At 37.4% G+C, this 17,971-nt stretch overlaps 1 protein-coding gene across 1 annotated transcript in view; it reads left to right on the top strand.

The window, feature by feature from the left end:
* LOC122178826 (dynein axonemal heavy chain 5-like) overlaps positions 1–17,971 on the top strand; it is a 147,431-nt gene that overhangs the window by 83,797 nt on the left and 45,663 nt on the right. Inside the window, exons 60-65 of the mRNA XM_042869302.1 lie at positions 1,029–1,196; positions 9,434–9,652; positions 11,964–12,140; positions 15,317–15,511; positions 16,360–16,515; positions 16,785–16,967. Coding sequence (XP_042725236.1) covers positions 1,029–1,196; positions 9,434–9,652; positions 11,964–12,140; positions 15,317–15,511; positions 16,360–16,515; positions 16,785–16,967 — 1,098 coding nt within the window. The remainder of the gene's footprint in view (positions 1–1,028; positions 1,197–9,433; positions 9,653–11,963; positions 12,141–15,316; positions 15,512–16,359; positions 16,516–16,784; positions 16,968–17,971) is intronic.

Here is a 17,971-nt window from a genome sequence, read left to right as displayed (position 1 = left end):
ATGTAATTAATGTCTGTGTTATTATTATAGTAGATCAGACAGGTATAAGACTGTCCTTTCTGATATATACCTCCAAAAAATGGGTATCTTGCTTGATGCTATTAATGGAGGATCATTTTTAGATTCATTGCAAGAAACATGTTAATACATTGCCAATAAAAGGAAGATTCTTAATGCTTCTGTTGTTAAGCAACTATTATTACCCTGTGTAATCTATTCTACTCTCTACATTGCTTAAGGAGATGAATTCCATTTTCTTCTGACACTTGTGTAATTATAGATTAACCACTGTCATCAAAGATCTGGCTTTTCATACTCTCTACAGAAGGGAGAAAAAAATGTATGATTAGAATAATGAAGTGAAAAGCTGTAAGAAATCACATTTACAGTTAAGGAAAAGGGATGGTTTCAATGAAGTCAGTGTTGGTTTCTCTACAGAAATGAAAAGTTTCACCTTTTCCCTTTCCCAGGCTACGCACTGAACTCCATCTGTTTACACTATGATTTGTATGATGTCATAGTGAGCTGGTTCAGGGAACTTGCCTAGAAGAAAACAACACTGTTGTGTGCTGGCTTGGATTTCTATCATACTGGCTTCCATACTAGCTCACTGAGAGCATTGATGATGTCATTAAGGATGTGGCAAGAACAGATCTTGAGGCTGAAAGGGAAAGAAGGTGCAGAGAGCTGTAATAGGAGTTAGATCAGCTTAGGTTGTCAGGAACTACAAATGTGAGTAATATCTCTAAATATTATGGGCTAAATAAATGTATGAAATGTAAACTTTAGTCAACTTTTTTTTTCAGTGGAATTAGGAGCTATTTTTACTTGAGTTCACAAAAAAACCCCAACAACTAATCTGTTCTTTCCAAGAGTAGAAAGCACTGTCTGTGTTCATGAACAATATTTAGTTCATTTCTTTTGTAAGAAGTGGTAGAGTCATGTTTTTAAGAATAAAAGTGTTTTGGTAAAGCAGACTTTATTTTAACACCCGTTCTCATGAATAATTTTTCCTTTCTGATGTGTAGGATTCAATTACAGGAGAAATTGTGGAGCTTTTAGAGCCTTATTTGGACATGGAGGATTATAATCTGGACATGGCTAAAAAAGTGTGTGGTAATGTAGCAGGTCTATGCTCATGGACACAAGCAATGGCTTACTTCTATGGCATTAATAAAGAAGTCCTTCCTCTTAAGGTATTTCATATTATTAATTTCATTTTTCTGAGAGGTAACTATGGTTGAAGGCAAAAAATGTAACAGTATTTTGGCTAAAAAAGATAATGATCTACAAGAGATTCTTATTTCTTCATTTCTTCAATTTTGAAGTCCAACACTTGAAAATCAAAGAAGTCCTGCCATTTTTTTCCCCTTACATAGCTACATTTTGCACAGTTGTTATTCGTCTGCATGCAATCAGTTTTCAATGGGAGCGTTCAGTGCAGATTCTTTATACAGCTTGGCTATTGGCAAGTGAGAGTTGCTGTGTCTGTCCTTGACCTATGGTCCTAATCTCCACAGTTTCAAGAAAATTTCCCCTCTGTCTTATTGGCCTGGGAAGGAGCATGCTTGTCATAGTCTTGGAAGAGAACTCTCTTGACAAAGAAGTATTCTTTAGTGAGTTTAGCTGGAATTGAATTATCTAAGGAAATTTCTGAGTGTCAAGTCGCTACAAGTGATCGTATATGTAATATGTAGTCACCTGGCACAGAATTCTTTAGGAACAGTGAAATTATTGTAAAATTGCAGTAGAAAGGAATCAGCTGCCATTATCTGCACTGCTAAAGATAGTTTTATTATCTTGGAAATGTTTAATATATGAGCATATTAAAAAAAAAAACCTTTGAATATTGATATAGTGATGTATAGTAGCTGCTTAAATGGACTGTTTTATTGTTTTTTTTTTTTGTTTGTTTGTTTTTTGAAAGAAATACATGCCAATCAATTATGCTTCCATTGCACTTATGCTCGGTCTCCTTTTGTGTAATTCAGTGTACTCACTGCATATTCAAAAGTCTTCACATGTACTTTTAATTTATCCGGATTGATCTAATTCAAATTCATTCAAACATAATATTTTTGATCCAAGTAACCATTGACTGTATTTTTGTGATTTATATTTTTAAAAACAATAGAATGTTCACTAATGAAAATAGAATCTGATATGCACCTATTGAGATCTATAAAAGAAAAAAAAAAAAGAAGGGGAAATACTGGACTAATGCTCAGATGCAACTCTATGAAAGCTGTGGAAGTGCTCTTGCAGTTTTTAATTATACATGATTTAAAGTTACATATAAATTTATCTTTATATATTTATAACTTGCCACATTGGAACTGATACAAAGCTAAGCATGTATTTCTTGGCAAAGTGATACCTATTCTCAGGTATGGCAATAGTTTCCATTATTTTAAAATTGGAGATAATAGAGGAAGGAAAAGTTTAAAGATGTTATTGTGAGAAGCAGTGGAGTGATGCTAAGAAAATAATTGAAAATAAATGTACAATTAGATTTCATAAAGAACTAGCACAGGGTAAATCATCCAGTGCTAAAAGCAGGTTTACTGAATGAATTAATCAAATCGCTTTATCACAGAATCACAGAATCACAGAATTGTAGGGGTTGGAAGGGACCTCCAGAGATCATCGAGTCCAACCCCCCTGCCAAAGCAGGTTCCCTACAGTAGGTCGCACAGGTAGGCATCCAGGCAGGTCTTGAACATCTCCAGAGAAGGGGACTCCACCACCTCCCTGGGCAGCCTGTTCCAGTGCTCCGTCACCTCACTGTAAAGAAGTTCTTGCGCATGTTTGTGCGGAACTTCCTATGCTGCAGTTTCTGGCCGTTTCCCCTTGTCCTGTCTCCACTCACCACTGAAAAGAGTCCGGCCTCGCCATTCTGCCCCCCACACCTTAGATATTTATCGACCTGGATCAGGTCCCCTCTCAGTCTCCTTTTCTCAAGGCTGAACAGACCCAGTTCACTCAGCCTTTCTTCATAGGGGAGATGCTCCAGGCCCTTCACCATCTTCGTGGCCCTCCGCTGGACTCTTTCCAAGAGATCCCTGTCTTTTTTGTACTGGGGAGCCCAGAACTGGACGCAGTACTCCAGATGAGGTCTTACCAGGGCAGAGTAGAGGGGGAGGATCACCTCCTTTGACCTGCTGGCCACGCTCTTTTTAATGCACCCCAGTAAGCCATTGGCCTTTTTGGCCACGAGGGCACACTGCTGGCTCATGGCCAACCTGTCATCCACCAGGACACCCAGGTCCCTTTCCGCAGAGCTCCCCTCCAGCAGGTCATCCCCCAACCTGTACTGGTGCATGGAATTATTCCTCCCCAGATGCAAGACTCTACACTTGCTTTTGTTAAACCTCATCTGGTTTTTTTCTGCCCAGCTCTCCAGCCTATCCAGGTCTTGCTGAATGGCAGCACAGCCTTCAGGCGTGTCAGCCAATCCTCCCAACTTCGTATCATTGGCAAACTTGCTGAGGGTGGCCATTATCCCCTCATCAAGGTCATTGATGAAGATGCTGAACAAGACTGGACCCAGCACAGACCCCTGAGGAACACCACTGGTTACAGGCCTCCAACCGGATTCTGCACCACCAACAACGACCCTCTGTGCTCTGCCAGTCAGCCAGTTCTCAACCCACCTCACTGTCCACTCATCTATCCCACACTTCCTCAGCTTTGTTATAAGGACGTCATGGGGGACAGTATCAAATGCCCTGCTGAAATCAAGGTAGACTACATCCACTGCTCTCCCCCTATCCACCCAGCCAGAGACAACATCATAGAAGGCTACCAGGTTGGTCGAGCACGACCTCCCCCTTGTGAACCCGTGCTGACTACTCCTGATAACCTCCTCTTCTTCCAGTTGTCTGGAGATGACATCCAGTACAAGCTGTTCCATCACCTTTCCAGGGACAGAGGTGAGGCTGACTGGCCTATAATTGCCTGGGTCTTCCTTCTTGCCTTTTTTGAAGACCGGGGTGACGTTGGCTATCTTCCAGTCTTCAGGCACCTTCCCCGTCTTCCAAGACTTCTCAAAGATGACAGAAAGCGGTTCAGCAATCACCTCTGCCAGCTCCTTCAGCTTCCTTTATCCTAACTGCAATTCTAGGAGACAGACCCTCTTCAACACTTGCATAATCCAGCCAATGTATTTTTTAGTTGCATCTTAAATGGGACTCAGTGCCTCCTTAATCTTAAATGTGACACTTCGTGAAAACTGACTAATAATGACTTACATTTTAGTAATTATTGTCTATAAGCATGCAAAAATGAATTCTTCCCTGAAATAATTACCTACCTCTTTAGATATGTGGCCTGCAGCCTAAGCATCACTACTCAGAGTTGAACACAGTACAAAAAACATTGCCTGCAAAAGTAGTGCAGTGTGGTTGTTAATCATAAAGCAGCCACCGTTACTGCTTTCCTGTAGACCCTCAATATGACTGTGAGCAGTTCCCCTCTAGTTTGTTAACCAGTCAGCAAGCCTGCTGGATTAACCTGATAATTCTGAAACACCATCTTCTGTTTATCCACTATTTGAAGAAAATAGCAGTAGAATGAGGAAGCCCTTTAGTTGTTATTGTGCTAGCATCCAAGTAAAATAAGGAAATAATTTCTCTTGGAGATGTCTCCAGTGATTTTAATTAAGATCTCCTTAAGCTGGTTATGATGATCAAGAAAAGTTTGTCTGTAGTTTATAAATTCTGTTTGATATGGGGAATTGTCCCTATCACATGCTGCTTTAAATATGGAACTTCATGGCCTTTTCTGCTTTTGCTTGTCTCTATGTTGAACTAAAACCCATAGGAGGCAATAACTGGAATTTCACACAGGAACAGTGTGAAAATTTGGTGCCAACTATTTAAATAAGAGTGTGCTTGTCAAGTTGATACCCACAGGTGTTTGAGTATGAATTCAAGGAAGTCATTTATGTGAAGAGGGTGGAAGGGAGGATTAGATCACCTGTAACAAAACAGGTTAGAGTCAGGACATGTAACTTGGAAAGGAAGAAGTGAAGAATCTTTGATAGCTATTGAGGTTGCATAAAGTGGATAAGAGGCAGGATCTTGATGCCTTTCAAAGGTTGTTTTAATTCCCCCAAATGGTCACTGATAGTAAAGAAATAGAGGACAAGATTTTATTAATGTATATAATGCATGGATCTGTTTGCATGTATATGTATGCGTGTATGTATGTATTTTTATGTGTGTGTGTGAGCAGTAAATTTTAGAGGAGAAGAAAAGCCATTTTTTTTAATGTCTGCTAAACCCATGTGCTTGTTTCTCTTATAATGTTTTTCTAAATTATCTCTGAGTCCAACTTTCTCATGATATTGAGGCTCTGATCAGGATGATACAAAAGCAGTGGACCATTTGTGTGAAAAATCAGCAGTAAGCTGAGGCAGAGGCATCTAGAGATTGCATTACCATGAAGCAATGTCAGCCAGATACCATGTATCCAGGGAATGACTGCAAAAAGAAAAAAAAAGAAAAGAAAGACCAATGTGGTCATCCAACGCATCCACAAAGCACTTCTAGTAATGTTTCCTGTATTTACTGAGCAACAGATGCTCTTCATGGAGATCAAGGGTTGTTCTAGGCATTCCATTCATGAGGAGAGATAGCATTTAATAATATGAAGATTTTTATCAAATAAAGCATTTTTATTTATTTTTATTTAAATGCCTTCCTGGATCAGGACCAGTTATATTCATTGGTTAGCAAAATTGAATTTGCATTGAATAAGCGAAGAACTTGAGGCTATGGCAATGCTGATAAATTAAACAGTGTGACTGAACTTTAGACACTAGAAAATGAGCATCTGCACTGTTAAATTGTTAGAATGGTCCTTAGTGTGTACTTGATCTTAGCCAGGCAGCATTTTCTGAGTGGTCTCTGGGCACTCAGGAGCTGGCCTGGCCAAAGAGCCTTTCTGCAGGTCTGTTTGCATGCAGTGTGATGTTTTAGAGAATGGAAGAGTTTTACATGAGCTGCTCTACTCTTACAGATTTCAGTGCCAGAGGAATGTTCTGGACATGTTAAATTTAACAGCATAGCTGTGGATTGCAATTACTTGTTTATTTTTCCTGTGTTTATGTGGAATGCACAAAGGTTAAGAGGAGTAAGATCATCTCACCACCTGCTATGAAGGCCTCTTAAATGGCCTCTTGGAATAAGGCAAAGTAGCTGCTCAACAGTTCAGTCTGTGCCAATTATTGACGCTTGGCCTATGGAGACAGATGCAGGATGGAGAATGCAGAAAGAGCAAATGAGGCACTGGTTGGAGCAGACATGAAGGTGTTGTGTGGTTCCTCACAGTGCCAGTGGCAAGGAAAGGCCAAAGACATAGCTCTTGCACAAGCCTCCAGGTGTTGTCATGGAACCCCTTTATCCAGGAGCTTGCAATGTGGTTCTCATGTCCTCAATCCTCGTGATTCATTCACTTAAAATCCATTTATCAGGCTTTCACACTGCATCCAACTGGAACAAATTTTGAATTGTTGCTTTGCTGCGTGACTCAGAGAGATGAAACGAAGGGTATGAATCTTGTTCACATAGCAATGTCACTAAAATTAGAAAGGCCGCAATGGTTCTTTGTGGTTGGGAGACACATTTTCTTCCCTCTGTTAATTGGCTGGAAGTCTTCATAAGAAGCTTCTTGCAACTCTAATAGCCTTCTTGGCAGGAAAACTTTCCTTCTGCTCTCAAGGCAAAACTGCGCAGGAAGCTGCCAGCCAACCTGCTAGTGATGTCTATATGAAAGCAGTGTTTGTACCCATGTAATTTTGAAACATGGAATTGGTGAGAGAGGCAGAGAGTGATGATTTCCAGGGAGAACTGAAACAAGTAGTCTCTGCCTTGGGGAGTCACATATATTGGTCACCCACGTATACCAACATTCATTCTTGTGTAACCAAGCATGATTCATCACATATGATTAAGCATCCTGCACATCAAACCGATACCAAAATGTACTAATACTTTATTGTTACCCTAAACTTAACTGAAAACCTTGGTTAAACTGTCTGTAAAATTACTTCTTATAGTAAGTCTTCTGCTAGCAATCCCTGTAATGCCTAACTAATTTGGAGATTTTCCATGTTAGAGTGCAATAGTTTTTTTCTTTGCACTCATCTGAAGTGTTTCTTAGTGAGATTTATTTATTTATTTTGATTGTGCCTACATCTTCAAGGCTGGTAGCCTTTTAAGAGCTTTAAAAAAGCAGGAAGTCTGTTTTATTCATATTTTGTACCTTTCTGTGCAGTTTATTGCTGTGTGGAGACATGGCCTTTCATATTTGCAAGGTACCACCGCTTATATGTATTGGGCATTCTTTTTCACCATGGCTCACTGTATATTGCTATGGTAAATGCCAAGGTGAAATATGATTCCTCACAGCCAGGTTTAATTTTCCTGTTCTTTCATCTGTTCTTCCCAGCTTTTCAATGATATTTTTCCCTGTGTCACCTAACCATTTGTGAGCTGTGATGAAGCAATGCATCATAACTTTGTTTTACTTTCATTCTTAGCTCTCATGGATTCAGTGATAAGAGATGATCTGCACCGGAGGTGGAGAAGGAGGCTAGGTGGCAGAGAGAGGGATGCTGCAGCATCCTCTTTGGATCTCAGTAAAAGATCCAACAACAAATGGCTTAATAAGACAATTGCTTTAGTAAGACAGAACAAAAAGAGGGGTATATGATAGCTTTAATGACCAAAAGAGAGCGGTCTTTCTCCATGAAGAGGATCTGCTCTGCATGGCAAACCATGGGAAAATTCATCTAGGCTCTGTCCAATGTTTGCATGAACATGGGGTGCTCAGCATCTGAAGGGATTTAAGATTTACTCACTACCTACACTTATGCTTGTTTTATTGGGGCATTTTTTTCTTAAGACATCTGTTGTAAGTCCTTTCTTACTGGGATCTAGAAAGCGCCCTGCTCCATCTCTTTGCCTTCCCTGGTGTTGAGCAGAGGAACGCCGTGTCACCTATTCAAAACTCCTGTAGTGTTTAAGCTTTTCCAGAGAGTCCAAGATTCAGTGAAAGTACTATCTGTGATTCTGAAATCTGCTTAGCTGGATCTTATCAAGACTCACTGGTCTGCTGATTCAACGGTGTCTGTCTCTAGAAGATGTTCTTTAATACGCATTTTGAAAAATAAAAGTAGAATAAAAACATTTCAGCATCTTTACACGATGGATATTTTATGAATGGTCATTTTGTTGGCTTATCTCCATTATAAAATATCTGTTTATCTCCAGGATCTGTCAGCAAATGCAGTGGCTACTGTAAATGATGTTTTTGCTGATAGTGCTGTTCTCTGCAAGTGTAACACTGAAGTGTTAAATTTGTGCTTCAATGATTATTGCAAATATGCTTCTCTAATTGCTGGCAGACCTATCTTGAAACACACTGGACTCCATGCTGAACTTTTTTATCATGCCTAATCTCAAAATGGGATTTAGTTCCTCTCTTTTAATTTTTTTTCCTATCCAGTGCAAGAATTTGCTGATTTCAGTATAGTTTGATAGGAATTAAATTTATCTCTTTAGTCAAGATTTAATGACAAGAACCGGCCCAAGTTTATACCGTTTACTACAAGTCATCCCAGAGATTCCTTGCTCTGCTCTGATGTGACGTGAGATTCAAGTTCCATATTTGTAATAAAACATTTTTACAGATTCTTAGTTTCCATCTTTGTAACTCTTAGAGCATGAAAAATAAAAATGCATGGTATTTAAATATTTAGATGCTGTAAATATTCAGAGCAAATGAAAACAAAGTTTATTTGTGAGTGTTTCATAAGCATTTTGTCAATTTCTAGTCTTTCACAAACAAGTATTTGGAAACACATTCTGGATTCACAGAATATATATATTTTTCTTAGTAGTAATACAGAAATGAAGAGGACAAGTTTTAAAGACGTCAGCTTATCATTCAAATTTTTATAGACACACATGAAATGTCTTTAGAGCTTCAGTATCCAGAGGAGCAAAAAATGTGTTTGTTACATTTTTATTGTAGAAGTAATTGATGAGGAAAGAAAGAAGAAAATTAGTTTCCATTATCATTGTTATTATTTTATAGTCGGTGAGGCACAGCCTTAATTTTCTTTTGCACTGAGAAGATATCACAGGAAGTATTCTATGTAGTGCCTCATATATCTAGTATACAGCTATTTCAAGGGTATTGTGCTTATAAGCCATTAATCGTTGTGTGATTAATGGATCATTCTGAAAATATTATTAAAACATTTTAAGATTGCATTGAATAACAATAAAAAGGAAAAAAAGTTTTTATCTTGTGTATGTATTATTTTTAGAAGTTCTCAATACAGTACAGTATATGCCACTAAATGAATGTCATTGACTTGCCAAACAACAAGTATTAATGACTGTTTACTTTGAAACGCTTCTAGGCAAATCTAGCCTTGCAAGAGGGAAGACTTGCAGCTGCCCAAATTGAACTGAATAATGCACAAAATCAACTGGATGAAAAGCAGATGGAACTTGATCAAGTACAAGCCATGTATGATGCTGCTATGAAAGAGAAGCAGGCCTTACTTGATGATGCCGAGGCTTGCAGAAGGAAGATGAACAATGCCACAGCTCTGATAGAAGGCTTGGGTGGAGAAAAGGTGCTGGTACATTATGAGTATAGTTCTAGCACAAAGTTGGTCCTCAGGTTTGATAACAAACATTAGCATTGCTGAAGAAATTCAAGGCAAGGTGATGTCCTGATATCATATGACACTACACTATATTTTAGTTACACGTGGGCTTTTATCTTTTTTTGTGAAACCAATGTATCTAACAAAGTAAAACCATTTATTATGTTAGCCAAATTCTTACGTATAGTGATCATATGGATTGTATTGGGATAGCGTTCGAAATGAAAGCCAAGGAGCCAAATTCCTTTTAACTTTAGTAAGAAGAGAAATTAGGCTTAACCTAAATAATTGCCCTAAAATATTCATAAGAAGGATTACTCTTTTTTTTCTCACCAACTATACAAGAATAGAAATTTGAAGCTTGACTAATATTCTGAATTATATTTTAAGTTCAGATTGCTACTGAAACCTTTTACAGAATTATGGGCTAATCTTTATCCTCTGTGCTAAGCTTTAAGTTTTACTCTCCTATGCACATTTTTATAGCTTCAGCTTATAATAGAACCTGAGGGTTTCCAGAAAAAGCAGGATGGTCTTTTTTGTAATTGGCTCATTATTTGCTTTGAGAAGTCCTTGTTTGTAATCACGCAGAATCAAAACTGATGAGAGCTTTGACTTTCAACCACTGAATCCTGTAAGGCCAGATCTCAAGTGCTTGTACAGATGTGCTTCAAAATGTTTAGCGCAAAATATTAGATGCTTTGGCATGTTTTTGATTTCTCAGGACATTATCCAATAGAAGTTGGAATATCTCCAAAGATAGAGATTCTGCAGGCTCTCTTGGCTACTATTCCAGTCCTCGATCACTCTCACTGTCTTTTTGTATATTTGAATGGAATTACCTGTATTTGAATTCCTGCCCACTGCCACTTGTCCTGTCACTGGGTACCATTTTGAAGAGTATGGCACCATCTTTGCAATTGCTCATGACATATTAATACAATGCCAGAATTCTCCCCAAGAGTCTGCTCTCAAGCTTAAAAAGTCTCTCAGACTATTTTCATGTGACAGAGGCCCCATTTGGGCCCTTTGCCTCTCTCTAACATGTCCATATCTGGTCAGCTCAGACCTGAGCACAGTAGTCCAGAAGTGGTCTCACCAGTGATAGCAGAAATAATCACCTCCCTGAATGTGTTTCCAACAGTCATCTGAAGGTAACCTAGGATGCTCTTGGCCATCTTTGCTGTCAGCATTTGTTACTGTCTCATGTTCCACGTGGTGTCTGTTAGAGCTTCCAGGCCTTTTTTCTTCCCAATTGCACTCTAGCTGTCAGTTCCAGCTGGGACCATACTGTTGCATTGAGGTCTTCCTTCTCAGAGACAGTACCAACACTTTCCTTTGCGGAATTTGAGGAGTTTCCTGTTGGTCCATTTCTCCAGCCTGTTGAGTGCTCTCTAGATGGCAGCCCATTTATCAAGTGTGTCAACTTGCTGAGAGTGCATACTCTTCTATTTTCTAAGGGTCATTCATTTTACCCCTACAGGAGTGATATTTGTATTCGCTTTGTTCTCAGGAGTCTCTCTCAATCATAGTGACCTTCCAAAGACTACTGACCATCCAGAGATTCAGATGCAGAACTCCATGCATTCCAGCTGCTTTCTCACACAGAGGGAAACTACTCCTCACTGTTCCAGCCTGTCCTTCATAACAAGCCTATATATGTGTTGTAGCACTGTGATTGTGGGAACTTTCCTGCTGTGTCACAGTGATCCCCATGAGATCATGGCTCTGTAGCTACTTGCAGAACTCTGATTCCTTGTTTGTTCCCTGTGCTGTGCACATTAGCATTTCCAAGAGCAGTCCAGCTCTGCTGATTTCCCAGAACCAGTATGAAAACCATCCTGGGGTTCTGTCTGGTAGGCAGTACCTTGTTTATGTTGATATGCTTCAGGTGGTCCTCTGTTTTATTGATTGTTATGTTTCTATTGTATCCATCATTCTACATATTTTTGCCAGCCTGGTCCTTCAGTTCCTCACTGATTGTTGCTTGTCCTCTTCCTCCCTTTCCATTCCTTCTTTAAAGCCCGCTCTAATGGTTTGGCTAGCCTGTTGGCAGACATTCCCCACTTAGGTGGCTGCCATCTCTTCCAATAAAACTTCTACTTCTGAAAAGAATGATTTAAAGAAAAAAAAAAAAAAAGAAAGAAAGAAAAGAAAAAGATATTTGTTGTTCAAGAACAGTTACCTACCTGAAAGAGAGAGAGATTCTGAAATTGGATCTTCATGGTTAGGTTTGTGTCTGTTTAGTCTAACTTGCTTATAATATTTTTACATACAGCTTCGTTGGACTGAAAGCAGCAAAAACTTTCAAAATGAAATTACTCATTTAGTGGGGAATGTCCTTTTGGCCACTGGATTTCTCTCCTACTCTGGACCTTTCAATCAGGAGTACAGGAATTTGCTGCTCCATTTATGGAAGAAAGAGATGAACAGCAGCAAGATTCCATACAGTAATGTAAGTTTTCATACTTTATTGCTTTGCAGAGAAATAATGTTAAGAGCAATCAATTCCAGAAAAATACTTAATTGAAAAATTATTTATGGGCTGTCATATTCCATCATATTTTTAATAAATAACAATTCTGAGCAGTTGACAACTGAGCTTCTAAAAAATTCTCTTAATACTTTCATGCATTGCAATATTAGTGCATAGGAAAAGGCTCTGGCAAATCTAAGTCAGACAGGCTACCTGAGATCTGCTGGAAGGAAATGGCATAAAATGGAAATTAAGTCAAAATTAGCAGTTTAGAACAGATCTACTGCAACATAAATTGCAATGTTTTAATGTTTTAATAATCTAACTTGCTAGAAAATATCTGTAAAATGGAAACACAGTTTTTCCCTTTTCAGACTTCACATTCCATATTTAGTCTACATGTAGCTAGATTTAACATAAAAATACTTTTACACCCAATAATACGATGGACTATTACACATTTTTTATCAGAAATATCCCCTCTGCATCCTTACATATTAGCAATTAATACCCTCCTGTTGCACCCTGTGCTGTTTCCTCACACGGTTTAATATTGTTTAACTTCAAGTGTCTTGTTGAAATGATCAGGTTAAAAACAACTCCGTGTTTTTAAAAACTTGGATTTACACCAGTTCAGCTTGCTTCACTTTAAACTGTTAAACTGATGTAGGCTTGTCACTAGTAAGGCTGTTCTTTTTGAGTTTATATAGCTTCCCCTTGAGTGGCCCAAGACTGCACAGATATAGGTGGCCTAAAATGCAGCTGAAGTAATGACCATCATGCAGCTTCAGTTTACTGAACACGTCATATACTCTAATAAAGCGAGCAACCTCTGTGCTGGGACTACTGAACAGGGCAGGCTCCTTTCCTTGAAACAATGAGCAACCTGTGTACACTTGTGGCTGCACCTCTACAAATGTGTCGAAGGTAGATTACTATCCCTGCTGCATCTTATTGTCAGCTTCTTGGGGGATTTGACATTTAAAACCTATTTTAGGGGGACTGCATAGCCACAGGACGTTTGTCATGCTCTTTATCTCATAGAAGTTATTTATGAATCTTTTTTTCTTTTTTTTTTTTTTCTTTTCATTTATCCATATGGTGGATAGTGCTTCTTATAACAGTGATTGACTTTGAGCTGGCAGAGTAAGCCTCACAGCCCAGCCCAATATATGGTATGACTTATGAAGATTAATGATTCTGACTTGCCCAGCAAAGCTTTTTGAGAGCTCCAGATGAAAAGTAATACGTAAGGCCTGGATGGATTTATTAATAAAGTACCAGTCACAGTGCAGTCTCAGGCAAGATTCTTCACCAGTGTGCTATGGGACTTATCCTACATACGCTTATCCCAAGGATGCTCTTTCTCAAACCCAGTGTACAAAATGTTCTTAAAAGCTGCTTACCTTGGAGAATATCTGTCAAGATTCCTGCTGTTTCATGATAAGAATTTGGATATATAATGTCTATAAAGTACAAGAAAGAAGGAACCAAAATTTTGCCTCTGTGAAGACATTTTGACCACATTGCTACTGAGCTTCAGCCTTCAAAATTTGAGGAATACTTTTTGATTACTTTTGGGCTGCTCATGTTTATGCTTTTTTCCTGTGGACAGGCTAGACATAGAGCGTCATAATTAACATGAGTTTCAAACCACAATTACCATTCTGTTTAGATAGCTGCTGTTAAAGATAGAATTATGATTTCAGTGACAGTATATGGAAGTGTTATAATTTTTTTTCAGCAAATTAAGTACTCACAAAAGGCAGCAGATGGGCCTCTCTTGATACTTCACACCACAGGAAAAAAAGCTGCTTTGTAGTTCAAGGAAGAGGCTTGACATCTGCCTTACTTTGTCACAGACTAACTGGCTGTGGGTGTATGAGTCATTTAGGCATAACAATTTAAAGAGAGCTGTTTCAAATTAGCTGTCTGTTGGTGTAGCTAGGCACTTAAATAAGCTAAGTTTCAGAGTTGCAGAGTGGCTGAAACTCCCTACTGCAGTAAAAAAAAACAAAGAACAAAAAAAAAAACCTAAAACCTGTTGGGATGCTACTCAGCTGCTTAGGATATTAAATATGGCTTTATGTTCCAGTTGCTGAAAATTTTGGCTGTTACATTCTTTTATGTTCTTTTCACAACTGGAAAACAAACTTTTAAATTTTCTCTGTTTTCTGAGAATGATTTCCGTTGTTTCATTCAGATTTTTCAATAATGAGAGTAGAAAAAAGAGATTTAAAAAAACCACCTGAGTCTTTCAACTACTGGTATTACTTATTTATGATTATCACAGGTCTGACAGTACCTGAAATCTTGTTTTAGACTTCAGCTGCTAAATTTAGTGGGTTTTCTTTCTTTTCTTTTTTTAAGGTTTACTTTCTCTTTCTTTTTAGACAAGTTTGTAGTGAAAGGTTAAAAAATGAAAGTTCCTAAGTGAAAAATGAAAGGAACAAATACAAAATATTCAATTTTATTCTTTTTAAGCTCACATCATTATCATGATACTTGAAAAGTATTTTGGAGAGCTAGATTTGCAATTTTAAGAACTGTTTCCTTCACATATGCATTTTTGAGAGGTCAGTGTTCCTAGTGAATAAAATGAAGTAAGTCGGTTGTTAGGTACAATCAAAGTTTAGGAGAGTATATGAGCTGGGAAGAGTTTTGACCACAGCAGCAATATTTTTTCACAATAGCCTGTGGTTATTGGTCTGTAACGTGTTTTTTCTTTCTCCACAAGCCACCCTGTACTCATGTAAGTGATTGGAGGGCACTTCATAACATTATGTCAGGAGGAAGCTCTTCTGACCAGTATGACCCTCATGAGGTAGCAAGAAAAGAATTTGACAAGATCTAAATCAGCTTGCCATAAGATACTGAAGTATCTTCAGAGTTTCTCCAACACTACTGCTCTCTTTCTTTGGTGCCATTCAGTCCCATGTTAAGAATTAATGGACTTCAAAGTTCATACGGAATTCACTTTTATTATTGCCCCACTTTAAAATATTTAGGCTTTGAAGAAAGAAAAGATAAACAATAACTACCAAATACATTCCATCATTCATTGTGATCAGAATAAGAAAGCAACCCTTCCATTGGATATTTTAATGTAATTCCTTCAACTGGTAGTAATTTTGTCATTACATATTTTCTATTAGGACTTGAATCTCACCAGTATGCTTGTTGACAATGCTACAGTCAGTGAATGGAACCTCCAGGGTCTTCCAAATGATGACCTTTCAATTCAGAATGGCATAATCGTCACCAAAGCATCTAGATATCCTTTGCTGATTGATCCACAAGGTCAAGGAAAGATCTGGATTAAGAATAAAGAAAAGAATAATGGACTACAGGTAAATGCTTCATTTAATATGGTCTTGCTGGGATTACATTTTTGGTCAATCAGAGTCGAACTTCATCCCTCAGTTTCACTTGGACTAAAAAGATACTATTTTTGTTGAAACAGATACACCTATTTTACAGCAGAGCTAAAAATGCAGTGTGATGTGACATAATACACTGTTTAAAAACTGTGTTATATGCCTCTAGATATTTTAATTTTTTGAAAAATTGTAATTTAATTATTTTAATCTGAATTATTTTTCAAAGAGTAGTAGTGCCTGCAAGATGAAGTTTTTGTTTTAAAAAACATATCTATCCCAGTCTGCTTTCTGATAAGCAACCCCCAAACCATGTCAAAACAGGTGCTTGGAAAGGCTGTTCAATTCTAATCTCAAAGACTTACATTAAATTTGTTAAATTTATTAAATAAATGAAAAACAATCAATGTGATTCTTAGTAAGTTTAAGACTTGATATTGTGAAATGGAAACTGAATTGTAAATTCGATATCTGATATGGAATATGCAAGATTGATACTTGACCAAACACTATTAATACCTGCTTTACATTAGTGTTTCAAACATAAGTCCACTAATGTTTAAAAGGTATTAAGAAAATGCAGTAATAATATATATACAGAGATAGTAGATAACTAAACATGCATATAACAGTAAAGAAAACAAGAAAGAGTGATCCCCTGTTCTTTTAAGCTTTATGGTTCTTTCCATCTTCCGACTCAAGACACTCTGTGATCCTATGATATCCTGGGATAAGTATGATTTTTGAAAGCTGCAATACATTTTGTACTGTTTTTCCGTGTGCTTACAAATGCATGCTGTGTTGTGAACGAATCTTCCTAGGTTACAGCTATGAACCACAAGTTCTTCAGAAGCCATATAGAAGACAGCCTGTCCCTTGGCCGACCCCTGCTAATAGAAAACATTGGAGAGGAACTTGATCCTGCTCTAGATAACATCCTGGAAAAAAATTTCATAAAATCTGGTTCAGCACACAAAGTAAGATGAATTGTGAACATAAAGAAAAAAAAAACCCACCAAACACATAGGGCAGGTGCTGGGTATCTGAAAGTCTGGATGATATGAAGATTCATACCTTCACTATGCTGAAAAAGATAAGCAGTAAACTCATGGGTTTTCTTATTTGCTTAAAAAGTGTTCTGAAATAACAATGAAAAAGATTTAATCTGTTTTTCGTGGATAAAATGACTGTTTTTCTGATTTTAACTTTTAAAAACTAGGTTGTTTTTGTTTATTATTATTTTCAGGTGAAAGTAGGTGACAAGGAGGTAGATCTCATGAAAGGGTTTACACTTTATATGACAACAAAAATGGCTAATCCTGCCTATACTCCAGAAATCAGTGCAAGAACAACAGTGATTGACTTTACTGTTACTGTGCGAGGGTTGGAAGATCAGCTCCTTGGCCGTGTCATCCTCACAGAAAAACAGGTATGAAGTCATTTGCAAGATTTGTGTAAAGACTTGTTTGTACAATGAGTGTATTGGCTGAAATCAAATGCAAGAACAAAAATGCCCATTTAAGTTTATTTTAGTGTTTGGTTTTTTTTTTTTTTTTTTTTTTTTTTTTGAAGGATGGTGTGGAGCTGGTTCTTAATTGAATTGAAGGACCTAAACATTTGTTATAAGATCTGGCATTGGAAAGAGAAAAAAGAAAATTATTCATTAAAAATACATCATGTGCATATACGTGACTTACACAAAGCATTTTTATTCCTTCATATATAGCAAATGCTCCTCTTTCAGTCAGAAACATCTTTTATTTCTGAATTCTTTTTTAAACTTAATTTGAATTAAATGAATAAATGCTTATGAATTCAAACTACTTTTACCAGCCAGCTTGAGGCTGTAAGAAGATATGAAATTTTTAAGGAGCCCTCAAAACAGACTTGACACTGCTTGTAATCAGATTTCCATTGATTATATGGAAACAAATATAAGAAAGAGTATTTTCTCATAGGTGTTTCTCAGAAGTTTAATTTCATAATACAATATCTGAGACATCCTCCAAAACAATTCCTGTTCTTAAGTCATTCCTATTTCTTTTTGTATGTTCTAATTTAACTGACTACCCAAAAACTTGGAGGTCAATTCATCATAGACACTGGGGACAAATGTGGATGTGGTTTGTTTTTTTCATTTTTATTATTTTATATTTTACTGTGGCAGCCAGCCAATAAATACATAATATTGTTCAGTTATTCTAACATGAAATATTTGCTTGTTTTCCCATTAAAATGAAAGCATGGAAGTTGTATTTTATAACAAATGGAATGTCTTATATATTTCAAAATGAGTATTTCGTAATTGTGTTTTTGGAAAGAAAAAGTAACAAATTTTGGGTTAGCAGAGCTGCTGCTTTCAAATTAAAAAAAAAAAAAAAAAAAGATTGGTTTGCACAGAATAGTTTAGAATAGGTTACACATGAAAATGTC

The sequence above is a fragment of the Lagopus leucura genome, unplaced genomic scaffold, assembly GCF_019238085.1.
Source record: "Lagopus leucura isolate 7727_CA_CO unplaced genomic scaffold, USGS_WTPT01 Super-Scaffold_100002, whole genome shotgun sequence".
Classification (NCBI taxonomy): domain Eukaryota; kingdom Metazoa; phylum Chordata; class Aves; order Galliformes; family Phasianidae; genus Lagopus; species Lagopus leucura.
This window is presented reverse-complemented; position numbering and strand designations above follow the sequence as displayed.